General features: G+C 51.0%; 5 protein-coding genes across 5 annotated transcripts; 2 read left to right on the top strand and 3 right to left on the bottom strand.

Moving 5' to 3' along the window:
* Positions 1 to 1053: 1053 nt before the first annotated feature.
* PENARI_c008G00422 (uncharacterized protein) lies at positions 1054 to 2698 on the bottom strand (the record flags this gene model as incomplete). Its single annotated transcript, XM_022631279.1, has 6 exons — positions 1054 to 1124; positions 1196 to 1298; positions 1351 to 1393; positions 1450 to 1778; positions 2103 to 2351; positions 2402 to 2698. 6 exons carry the CDS (start codon positions 2696 to 2698, stop codon positions 1054 to 1056), a joined length of 1092 nt encoding a protein of 363 aa, XP_022488823.1.
* Positions 2699 to 3230: 532 nt separating this feature from the next.
* On the top strand, positions 3231 to 4624 carry PENARI_c008G01369 (uncharacterized protein; the record flags this gene model as incomplete). The annotated part of the gene is made up of 2 exons (XM_022631311.1): positions 3231 to 3937; positions 3988 to 4624. 2 exons carry the CDS (start codon positions 3231 to 3233, stop codon positions 4622 to 4624), a joined length of 1344 nt encoding a protein of 447 aa, XP_022488785.1.
* Positions 4625 to 5626: 1002 nt separating this feature from the next.
* PENARI_c008G05523 (Mcm10/DnaG-type zinc finger protein) lies at positions 5627 to 7942 on the bottom strand (the record flags this gene model as incomplete). Its single annotated transcript, XM_022631462.1, has 1 exon — positions 5627 to 7942. One exon carries the CDS (start codon positions 7940 to 7942, stop codon positions 5627 to 5629), a length of 2316 nt encoding a protein of 771 aa, XP_022488881.1.
* Positions 7943 to 8388: 446 nt separating this feature from the next.
* On the top strand, positions 8389 to 9672 carry PENARI_c008G06780 (uncharacterized protein; the record flags this gene model as incomplete). The annotated part of the gene is made up of 1 exon (XM_022631493.1): positions 8389 to 9672. One exon carries the CDS (start codon positions 8389 to 8391, stop codon positions 9670 to 9672), a length of 1284 nt encoding a protein of 427 aa, XP_022488771.1.
* Positions 9673 to 10163: 491 nt separating this feature from the next.
* PENARI_c008G10842 (uncharacterized protein) lies at positions 10164 to 11870 on the bottom strand (the record flags this gene model as incomplete). The annotated part of the gene is made up of 3 exons (XM_022631633.1): positions 10164 to 10200; positions 10269 to 11150; positions 11218 to 11870. 3 exons carry the CDS (start codon positions 11868 to 11870, stop codon positions 10164 to 10166), a joined length of 1572 nt encoding a protein of 523 aa, XP_022488702.1.
* Between the last annotated feature and the right edge of the window lie 201 nt (positions 11871 to 12071).

The following is a 12071-nucleotide window of genomic DNA, read 5'->3' on the forward strand; positions in this document are numbered from 1 at the left end:
CTGGTTTTCCTCGCTCTCCAGGCTCCGTTGGCTCTGCTGTGGTTCTGGTGCCTTCTCTGCATCGCTCCCTTTGTTTTGCTGGCTGTCTTGATATGGGGGCTTTGATTCATCTGGCCCTTGGAGCTGCTGTTGCTTGGTTGGATCCATGCTGCTTGTGGAGAGGGAAATCAGGCAGTAAATTCTTGTTGAACGGCGATATATCAGCCTCCAATCTGACCAGGCAGCAGGGAGTAAAAATTAGTCTTGGAGGTCCGACATTTAGTCCACGGGAGACCGCCGATTGATCCCTGTCGTCCACGCTAATGCGGAAGGAAGGCACCAGCTAAGTCGAAATTGTCCTAGGGCTTTTCCACCCTGCACAGGTCATACGAGGGATTGCCCTCGATTTGGAAATTTTCGGTTAAAGCCGCATACATCGTCTTATAAAGCGTATTGGTGAGACCCAGGTCTTGCATAATTTAAGTGCCAGCAATATGATTTAATAGTCGCTTATATATATAATCGTAGTTATATACAATGATATTTAAGATGAAAAGACCTGTGAGATTAGAATATTCGGTCCTTCCGTTCCCTAAACACGCGCCTGTGTCCTTCCGAATGTACCACAAGCATATCCTAGCTTGGCTCTAAGCAGATGTAGACCTAAATTGGTGAAGGCAGCATTTGATGCCAGGCCAAGGGAAGTATAGGTCGAATGCTCAAGAAAACTTTTGTTGCTATTGCTAGCTATAGTCAAACCTCAACCTTTTGCTTTCTCAGGGACGGTTTACCATTATCGTCCACTACAATTGAAGAATCTGAATAGAATTTATCAAGTACGACGTTTGGTGCCATGGACCAGAGTAAGAAATTCAAACCAGCAATAAGATAATAAATTCAAATCTACAAGAAGCATTATACAGACAAAATTATTCACAGAATCAAGCACAAGCTGTACATGAAGAGAGACCAAAGCAAGCAAGCATTGGCAAATGGGGTATATGAAGAATAGACATGCTCCTCCGCTGTTTGAATTCAAATACATGCAGAACCCAAAGAAACAATTACTCCTGCTCATTCATCATCAACGAAAGAGTTGGCCAGTCGACCAAAGATAGGAACCTCGAAGTGGTCCAAGGTGTCGACTATAAATGAGTGATTAGTATTAGATATCTGATTTATGCCGCTGGAAGATATTGTTCGGAGGCAGACTCACCGTCTTGATAGGCATGCATGCTGAGGAAGCCAATGAGTAGAAGGTCGATGATGAGAAGTGTCCATGAAAGGAAGCTGGACCAGCAGAAGAGGAGGTGAACGACCTGTTACAAATATGAGCAAAATACGCGACCGGGAGGGCAACAAAAGACTCACAAACATGGTAGCGAATAACATGCTCGACTGCCAAGCATGGAACCTACAAAAGGAAATTAGCATACTGTTCAGTACAGAGATCCAATGTCTGGCACATACCGCACGTAGTCACTGTTGTGCTCAATAAGCAACAACAGTACACCTCCGACCGGGGGCAGAAGTAAATAGGCTAGCATAGCCTCCACCTCAATTCGGATAGGAAGGCTTGTCTCAAAAGGCCCTGGAGTCGCAAAGCCCGCGCCAGGGTAACTGTGACTGGTGGGTACATTCACATGTGCATCGAGCGAAGCTCGCGGGGAGCGGAGGTTTGGAGACACGCGGTAGCCATCATTTGGAGGAGATAGAGCACGCTCAATATCTGGAGATTCGTCTTGGTAGGGAGCGAAATTCATGATGCGTAGGATGAAGTGAGAAGAGTTAGGGGAGAACTACTGATGTCGGGGTAAATCCTTATCGTTATCGGACACGCGACGCGTTGGCCTCAGGCGAAAAGGGTATATTGATTTTCAATTATTTTCATAATTGGGCATGAACAAGTCATATGATACATGAAAAGCTACAAATATTATTCAAGGCTTCCCACGACCGCGTGAGATTCCACTTCCCCGCGCGATCCCACTGCCTGCCCGACTGGTTGCCGTGGAGCCTCGGGTTGCCGTTCGCGATGTACTGACACTCGGGGTTCTGCCCAAGCCAGTGCTTCGAACTGTACCTCTGGTAGTTCCCCGAGTGCCCCGAGTGCCCCTTGTAACCTGTGTGCGTCTCGATTCCACTTCCTGCGCTTTGCGCGCTGCTGCCTCTCTTTGTTGTTGAAGTGCCTGCTCACGTCTCTCCGCTGCTTGCTGCTTTTGGATCGCTTCGTTTTCGATATCGGCAACATCCTGAGTAGCACCTTGCCAATTGGGGTTAAGGATCAATCGCTGGTTATGCTCGGTTTGGGAGAGAATGCGGGTCCAAGTATTTAGGAGGGTGGATGCCGAGGTGACCGTTCGCGATACCGTCTAGATGTGGTTAAACATTGTTCTGGTGATGTAAAAGAAAAGCATAATACCTCCATATTTCCTTTTGCAGAGTCAAGGCTACTCAATAGTCCTTCAATCACCTCGTTGATGTTCCGTACACCCTGCAATTCTGTGTGGAGTGCGGCTTCTCGCGCTTCTTTGCGATCGAATAGAGGATCCCCACTGTCATGGGAAGCTCGAGGTTCCGGTGTGATTTTTTTGTCAGAGGGTGGAGAGTCGAATTTCTTGTGCGCTCCACGCTTTGAGGGAGAGTTCCAAAGATCCTCAGTGTCGTCATCTGATAGCTGGAGTCTCTCCATTTCCTCTGCTGTGCTGCGGAATGCCATGTTGATTTTGTGCCGGGGACCGCTGTATGTACAGTTTCGATGGGCAGGATGCCTCAGTAGGTTCTGGCCTCAGGAGGAAATCAAGAGATCTTAGTAGATCGAATTAAAGATCCACAAAAAGAAGAAAAGAACGAAATAGGAAGAACGTCAACAGTCAGTCGCGGGGCTTTCAGCCACCCCATTTATCGGGCGGTGAGGGATGTGGCTGGGCCGCCAAACATCCAGCCCTTCCTAGCAACCTCACCCTTCCTTCACTTCTCATCGTTCTTTGTTCTAGCTTCGTCTTGCAAATTGCATATTTACGCTTGATTTTTTGAGCCCATCAATCCCACTTGCGCTTTTATTATTCTCGAACAACATTCGGCCAAATCGCGTTCCGCCCTTGTTTTCCAACCACTTATCCTCGACACTTGATTAAGGTCGCGAAATTCCACAACAACACAGACGTCTACTGTGATCAGTCTAGAACGCATATCTTTATCAATAAGGCTATCAGTCTTTATAAACTTGTTAAATCGCATTTCCAGTCAAGATGGCGTCAACACCGCCGCCCCCATCACCAACCTCGCTCCGGGTACCTCGAGCACCGCGTTTTGGGCCCAAGCATGACAATTACGAACCCTACCCTACACGTTATTCTGCTAGACTAGCAAGCCAGCGAGAAGTCAAGACTCGCCAAGTTACGCCACCTACAAGTCACTCCAGTTCATCAAACAAAAATGGTGTTCCCAAGAGAACTCTCTCGCCCTTTTCACCTGGAACTGGCCAATCTTTCCCCAGAAAGGCCGCAACCTCTCGCATCTCACCATTTGATTCTGAATCCTCACAATTCCACACTTCTACTGGTCAACCATCTCGGTCATCTGCAGAACGCGCTCTACCCACTCCTGCTAAAACACCCTCCAAGAAGAAAATCATCAGCACTGATTCCTCCACTTCTCGCGCCATCTTTCCTCCAAGCTCTGCCCCCAGGCGTAAGAAGATGGATATCGCAATGGACACCTTTGACACCTTTGACACCCCTCTCAATGCCTCTGCTGGATACACTCCTCATGTCAGAGGTCAAACTGATCCAGCTTTAATGCGCGAACTGGGTATCCCATCTTTCCCTATTCACACCGATTCGCGCGACCGTATTCCTGTGCGCGGTAATCTTGGTGGAAATCCCTTTGCCTCCAAGCCTGGCAGACCGGCTACTCGTTCGACTACCAGCCACGACGATGGAGTCTGGTATGTCTGGTAAGTACAATTCACCCTACTCATATCGACACATTCTAACTGCAATTTAGCCGTGGCAAGAAAATCTTCAAGCGCTTCGATGAAATGGAAGAAGATGAGGATGAGGATGATGATGACCTCGGCCTTCTGGCTCGCCGCCCTGACCTGTTCGTCGATGAGCCCGACATCTTGAAGAAGGTCAAGCCTCTCACCCGAGCTTCTATCAAACCACGCCTTCTATTTAAACGACCTGAGCCTGAGAAAGAGATTGCCGAAGAGGAAGATCTCACTGACGTCGAAGAAAATGATGCTCCATCTCCCACCCCTGCGGATCCCGCTTACGATCTCGCTGTTGACCCCGTCACTCCCGACTTTGACACATCTGATTCCCTCGTCGCTCCTGGTGCTCCCGGTGGTGTTTCTAGCACCCGCCTTCGTGGTTCTACGGGAGAGGCCGACAAAGCCGTTCCTCCGTCCAATGACACTGCTCCTGGACATTCCAACAAGCGAGTTCGCACCGACAGCGGCGCTAGTCTGTTCAAATACTACCCACTCAGCAAGAAGCCTTCAGCAGTTGAGGCCCGCGCGGACCGCCTCAAGCGCTCTCGCGAATCGCGAGGCAGCCCTGCTCCCCGTATTAAAAAGGCTCTGCGCAGTGGGACTTCTGCTGAGGCCCCGACTTCTTCGGAACCCGTCGTTGATGCCTAGTCACATCGGTGTCCCCGATCTTTTTCTTGATTTTCGGATTGCATAGTCGTTTCGGCGTGTCGCAAATTCTTCTCTGCATTCACGCTTGCGTTGCGCTGTACTCGGCCCTAAGGATGTGCGACAACATTTGCCCCCCTGCCAATGCACATCCATCCCCTCGCGTTCTTACCATTTTCCTAATCTGCTCTCCCTATGATTGACCATCATGTCTTCGCGCGGTCTCTGGGATTTTCTCACTTTTTCATCTCCTCGTTTATTGCGTTTCTTTCAATTGTCTTTCTCGTGAACTGGCGCGTGGGTTGGGAATTGCGAAAATTCAAGGATACCTAACGACAACGTCTTCGGCTGGATAAGTGGCGTTCTCTTTTTTCTTTTTTCTGGTCTGTCTTTCTTTGTGCCTCGACGCACCTTGTGTTTTCGTCGGTCCTTTTCTACTTCAATCTTTTGATTCCCGGAATTTTTTTTCTGGTTCTCACTTGGGACTGAGATGGGTTGGATGCGACTTTCATGTGTCTAGTCGATGGCTTGGATTTGTTCATAATCGTGGGAGGACATTATGAGGCAAAATGACGGCATAGCGGAACACCCCAAATTGAACTATCAAATAGCTACTTTTTCTTCATGTTGTAGATTGTCCTTTGTAAAGTAACTTCTTGTACCGACGCGGTTGCTTCAGCCTGGCTTCGACGTCATGGTCCCGTGACCCAGATAGCCCTTGTTATTATGGCCAGGAACCAAGCTCCCCGACCTACACCCATGATCAAGTCCGTACTCTACAAAGGAAAAAAGCTACAAAGGAAAAATGAGCATACTATAATAAATACGTCGATTTAAACAAGGATAATATCAACCTGTCATGGACAAATCGAACAAAAAAACCTTCGCCTAATGCAACTGGTCCACTGGGGACATGCTTTGAATTCGTAACAGCGTAATTAGGATTCCCTTCCAAAGGATGCAAATGATAACCAGCGAACCGGAGAACGTGATGCACAGAACGCATCAAACAAACTCCAAATCATCGTCATCGTCATCATCCAAGATCGCCTGCCTTCCACCAGGCGTGACCTCAGCCGGTGCCCCCAAACTCTCCCGGCCAGCTTCTCTAATCCCCTTCGAAGTGATAAACCGCGTCTTCTTCACCCCACTGCCGTGCGGTGTTCCATGGGCACGCTTCATGGGACTCAAGCGGACATTTCTGGCTTTGCCGAATGTGGTGAGATCCATCCCGTTCGTGGCTGAAGGACTCTTGGGCAAAATAGGTGTTCCTGGAGTCATTTCCCTGTTTGGGGTTTCATTGCCGGTTCTTGTGCGGAGATACTCGGCGCCTACGCCTCCGACTCGGCCTGAGACGAGTTTTTGGGTTATGTCGCGTTCGCGTTGTTGGGCTGCGAGACGTCGCCGCATTTTCTCTTCTTTGTTTTCTGAGCCGCGGCCCATCATGCCGGAGGATAGGAAGGGGTCATCGTGTGCATCGATTAGGTTTGCTGCAGAACCTCCGACGGGGTTGTATGAGGCGCGACCGGCTCCGCGGTTCTTTGGGGCTGGGGCCACGTAGTATAGGGATTGGGATCCCATGTCATACTGAGGGCCGTCCCGTTTCAATCCCTGACCTTGTCCGTAGCCACCGTTGCCTCGGCCGCCCCCTCGCTTGGCTCCTTCGTTGAAGAAACCGGTTCGTGCTCCGGATTTACCACCCGGTCCAAACATGCCGGTGTCGGCGTTGACTCCTGAGCGTTGGCCCTGGGTCTTTCGGAGTTGGATGTCCACGTGGAAATCACAGAACTCGGTCTTTCGCCCATCCACCCAGGATTGACAGGTCTTTCCATCCTTTCTCACGGTCTTGCAGAATCCGATATCCCGGGCGTAGCCAATCTCGAGAACTGTGTCATCGGACGACGACAAAGACAAACTGAATCGGTTTGTGTCTAATTTGTGCTTGGGAGGGGGCATGATTGTTGGGTTCAAGATTGCAATAAGGGTGCCTTCGGAAACCTTGTAGTAACGGGGGAAGGCGGTGCCGAAAAGGAAAAGGTCGATGGTCCATTTTAGATCCGTCAGAGTTATAGCCATGTACTTGTTTGTATTATTCAGGCCATCGTCATAGGGGTCTTCTGTTTTTGCAGTTGCGTTTCCAGAAGATTTCACATCCCTAGGTTCAGACTTGGACGCAACGATTCCAAATACCACAAAGTCTCCTTCAATGTCTTCGGGGAGCTCGAATGCAGGCGCCTTCACTGCCTTCAGTAAATCGGGGATGCGGAGAACTTTTTTATCTGCGAGTGTGCGGCTCAAGAATGAATGTGGGAGAACCCGATTTGAGAGGTGTAATAATGAGTAGGACTCAAATTTTGAGGAGTCGGGGGGCTTGAGCGAGTCACCATCTTGGGATGGCCCTGTTGCTTCTTCCATTGTGTTATTCCTTCTATGGAGATGAGATTGTCGATCGTTGGTACCAGCATTTCCCTCGGTGCGGCGGATGCTCGGAGTTGTCTGACTGCGCTGAAGCCCAGACGGGCGAGCCTGGCCCATAGATCGAAGAATATCCTCGCGACTAAAGGATTCCGCGGGCCGCTCCCTTGACGGGGAAGATGGCTTCGCATCAGCTGCGGCAGCCTTAAAGGCCTCGATTTCTGCTTTATCGATTTGGAAAGCCGAGCTGCGGTTTGCCTGTATCCGTTCTGCTCTCTCCATTCGAGATTTCTCGGCTGCTCTGCCCTCAGCCATCCTCTCACTGAAACTTTTGATTCGACTGATCCCTCGAGATCCGGGGGACGTCTGTGGTCTGGAAGAAAACACATCGTTGGGACGTGCCATGGCCCCATCTCGGAAACCAATCTGGCTGCTGGGTCGAGGGTCCGTTCTTGAGCTTGGGGGTCGTTTCAACGACACATCACTGGCTTTCCACCCCTTATCAATGCCCATCTGGTATCTCCGTGGTGATAGGGGATCCACAGCGGGAATCTCGCGCCTGGTAGGTGATGCCGGGACCTGAATGTCATCGCTCGTCGACCTTCCAAGGGCTGGTTTGGCGCTTCTCGGTGTCAGGGCATGGGTTTCAGTTCGCGCGGCGCTGATAGCAGAGCTTGGACGGGCGTCTTCTTCTTCGAGATTGGAGCTAGATCTGCCGCGATTTTTCTGTTGGAGCTTCTTCAACCTCAGGCGGGCTTTGATCTCGGCAAGCTGAAGCTGCAGCGTTTCCTCGTCCTCTTCTTCCGCATCATCCTCGTCCAAGATCTGGTTCGCTTTCGATCGAAAATTAGGTGTAGTGCTAGAGCGCTTCAAAGGCGACGTGAAATTCTCGCGATTGCGCTGCATATCTTGGTATCGTCTTCGTCCGGCGGGCGAGCTCAAGAGAGCCGCGCGGGGCGACTGGGGTGGCCACGCAGGCTCGGTCACTGCGGGAAAACTTGTCAGAAAGCGATAAGCGTAGACCGCAGGGAAAGCCGTACTGATGAATCAGAGGTTCAAGGGTAATCAAAGACCGAAAGCACCATAGCCTGATTGGCGGCTTAGGCCATTCCCCTGCGCAAAATTGAGCGATACGCCTAATAGGCGCCGTGGGTATAGATGCGGGGAGCGAACACTAGAATCCCAAAAGAAAACAAAGAGAAACAAGGGGAACTGAATGTCGGGGAATTCGCGATGTAAGATGAAACACTCGCTAATGCAGCAAGGGCAGTGACGGATCACATTACGGCGGGCGCGTCGCGTCGCGTTCCCCTTCTGTTCCCACTCTATGCTTCTACCTTTCAACATCAACCATGAAGACCCGATCAGCCCCTATGAAAGGCAAGAAGTCTGAAGAAACTACTGAACAATCTCAATCAAAGGCCCTTGTCTCGGAGAAGCCAAGCAAAACGTTTATCCTCCCTTCTGCCAGCGACAATGCGCGACTCCTCACCCTGCCTCAGCCCCAATCGGGGGAGTTGAGCCGTTATTTCTTTTGCCCGGAGCGCGGCGTATACGAGTTTACAGTTGTTGCACCGCCTGCTCATATGGCGCGAAGCATCCTGTTCACTCCCCAGACACACCGATGCACATCTGATTCGGAAGAGAAAAACGACAACGATGAGCCCTCCGTGAAGCCTACAATTACGAAGATAGCCGAGCTTTTGGTAGCGACGCCTATCGATGCCATGTTCTTTATGGTCCCATTGTTGGCCCCTTCCTCAAAAGCAGGACAATCCCTTTTCCAGCCATTGGACGATATTATCGATTCTAATGATGATATGCCGAAGCACCTTCGCCAGGTGCTGTACGATGAGACATTCAGGAGCTCTCTTTTGGCTCGCGTGGAGGCTGTATGTGATACGGTCGAAGCGGGCGATGAGAAAATGTTCCGCTTCAACGAGACAAAACTAGTGAAGGAGTTGATCGCCAAGGCAGAACGGATGGCAGATCGAGGACTTCCAGTTAGTCTGGAGGAGCGCTTTATTCGCCAGGCACTAGCAACCCCCTTGATGTCAGTCAAGCGTGAAGATGTCGTGACTAGCCAGGAGCCCCCCAAGGACGGTGACTCGGCCTCCAAATCGGAAGAGAGACAGGATTCACCATCGACAGTAGCCACAAATGACACACCATCTGTTGCAACACCCGCTGGGGAATCCACTCCTGTACCTCAGCCACCCGGTACGGACTCAACAGCCCTGGATCACGTTACTCGCCTACTCCGAATCTCCACGGCACTGTCCTACATGAAAGAGTCCTATCTACCCGACGCTATGGCCGCGCGACTGGATGAGATTCTTGCTTCGGCGGAAAGTCCACTTGACTTGAAGCCCCTGAAGGACCGTCTGAAGGAGATTGCGGAACTTCGTGCTCAAGCCATGGCATCCCGTAATATGTCCGACTTCACTCGCAAACGTGGCTTGGATGATGAGGAAGAGGATGTCCGCGCTGAGAAGAAACGTCGAAAGGATGAAGAAGAGAAGAAGAAAAAAGCTGCTGAATCCCAAGCTGTGAAGAACTTGAAAAAGGTCAACACGTCTGGTATGCAAAAGATGAGCGCTTTCTTCGCCAAGGCTCCTCCCAAGAAGAAGACTTGAAACATTTCGGTCGATTCTCAGCTGAATACAACATCTGGCCTCATACCGCGCTGAGGCCTTCTTGCGTGGTTGATGGACTGCCATCGAGCTTCAACAATACGCCTCATTCTGTCATAGTTATGAACTACATTGGCATTGTTGGAGGCAAGTTCCCCGCAGTTGGCGAGGTTACTCCGGGGCACCATAAGCGTGATCGAGGGACGCGCTTCGTTCCTTGATATCACTGAATCCAAGGAACCCACGTGATGGCTTGCCGAAAAGAGCCGAGCTTGTCTTCAAGGAGGAAAGTCCACGTCTCAATTTGGATACATCAACACCTAATCTGGAAGATCTACCATGTCCCACCACTGTATACTACTATTAAACAACCCAAGACTCAAGTTGTATATATACACCGCTCGAATTACTTGCTATGACGATTTTGTATTTTTATCAATTGAGAGGTCAGCAGCTTTACCAAAACATGCCTTGCCACTAACCAGCAACCAAATTTAAAGAGGAACCTCGTCAATAGCAGCACCGGTAACCCTAAAAACCAAAAGTTAGCCAATGACCATCCAACCACACACGACCATCTCAAAGGGGAAAGAACATACAAGAAAGACCCGTTGGAAGGCTTGCTAATAACCATAGCCTGCTCCAACTTCTCCTTCGTGATATCAGGGAACTTCTTCAGATAATACTCCTCCCGCAGCGCCTTGGTGACAGCCTCAACCTTACCCTGCGGCAACATGTGAACAGTACACCCACCCCAACCAGCACCAGTCAGCCGACTACCCCAAGTACCAGCCCGACGAGCAATAGCACAAATATCATCGACCTCAGGCGCACTGCACTCATAAGAATCACGACACGAAGCCTGTGACTCATTGAGCAATTGACCAAGGTAATGGATGCGCCTCTCGTCCAACTGCTTCGCCTTGCTGAGACAAGCCTTGAAATCGAGAACACGGCGCGCTTCCTTGAAGCAGTGCAGCGCGCGCTGGCGGAGGCGGAACCGCTCTGCTTGCACGGGGAAGGCGGAGAGGTAGGTCGATTCTAGTTCTGGGACGGTGATACTTAGGAGCTGGGCCATTTCTTCGCGCGTGTAGCCTTCTTCTTTGGTGAAGAGGTCTTGTGTTGCTTGGATTACGGAGTCGATTTGGTATTCGAGGGGGTCGTGCAGTCGTTCTTCCTTGGTCATTAACTCGTTTTGGAAGTTGCGTAGACTGTAGCCTAGCGAGCTGTTGTCCTTCGGTAGGGTTAGGCCGTAATTCTTGGCGAGGATTACGGCGGCTAGAGTGCACTCTGCTACACGCAGGTTGTAGTGGCGCGGGGCGGTGTCGGCTTTGTTGGAGGTCACGAAGCTTTGGGCCATTAGGAAGGTGATTTCCTCTGCAGCTGTTGGGATTGGCACGTGGTTGGCTCTGAATTGGGGGAAGAATTGGGTGTAGAGGAGATAGCCGCGCTTGGAGAAGATGGATGCTGCTTGATCCATACTGTTGCGATTCATTGTGTTAGTTTTGTTCCACTGTCATTTAGGGTTTGAGGGGTTTTTGGACTTACCCGCCGGAGTAGACACCGACAGCGCGCTCCGAGACAACGGCAAGATCCAACAGGTCCTGTTTGGAGACGTTGTGGTCGTTGGCCTTCATGACGGCCAAGGCACTGGCGCACACGAAGGCAGCACTGCTAGAGATACCACCACCGGGGGGAACATTGCCGTCAACCAGGATCTCCATGCTGGCAGGAACCAGGGATCCATCAGGCTTCTCCTTGCGCAAGAACTTCAGAGCACCGGACAGGCCGGCACGGAAGTAGTTCACCCACTCGTGCTTCTTGGGGTCAATCTCGACATCCTTATCGTGGGGCACGCTGAACTCGCGCGTGGGGAATTTCTCCGGCGACACATTGGCGATCTTGATGATCGATTCCGCACCGCTGGCAGGGACCACCTTGACGGCCATGATCACGTCAACGCTCACGGCGGTCGGCAGGACATCGTACAGCGAGTAGTCGATGTGCTCGCCGATGATGTTCACACGGCCGGGACTGCGCGCCACGAAGTCCGGGCGGTAGCTGTAAGTTTTGTTGAATTGGGAGATGAGGTTAGTCCATCGCTGCTGGTGCTCCGGTGCAACGGATGCTAGCGAAGCCTCGTCTGTGGCGTAGACTTCAGCGATGGATTCTGTTTGCGGCACGAGCTCTTGGGTCGGCATGGCGGGGTGGCGGGGTAGCGAGGGGTTGAGGATAAGGAAGAAGAGGAAGACAAGAAGAAGAAGAAGAAGAGGAAGACAAAGAGGAAGACGAAGAAAGAAAAGAAGGAGGCCTTTGCAAAAGATTATGTGGAGATGTACACGCCCCGGTTTCGACCCCGGGTAAATGTCAGTGGGGTGACAACCCATTGTCGCATTTCGGGC

This window comes from Penicillium arizonense, assembly GCF_001773325.1.
Source record: "Penicillium arizonense strain CBS 141311 chromosome Unknown PENARI_contig008, whole genome shotgun sequence".
Classification (NCBI taxonomy): domain Eukaryota; kingdom Fungi; phylum Ascomycota; class Eurotiomycetes; order Eurotiales; family Aspergillaceae; genus Penicillium; species Penicillium arizonense.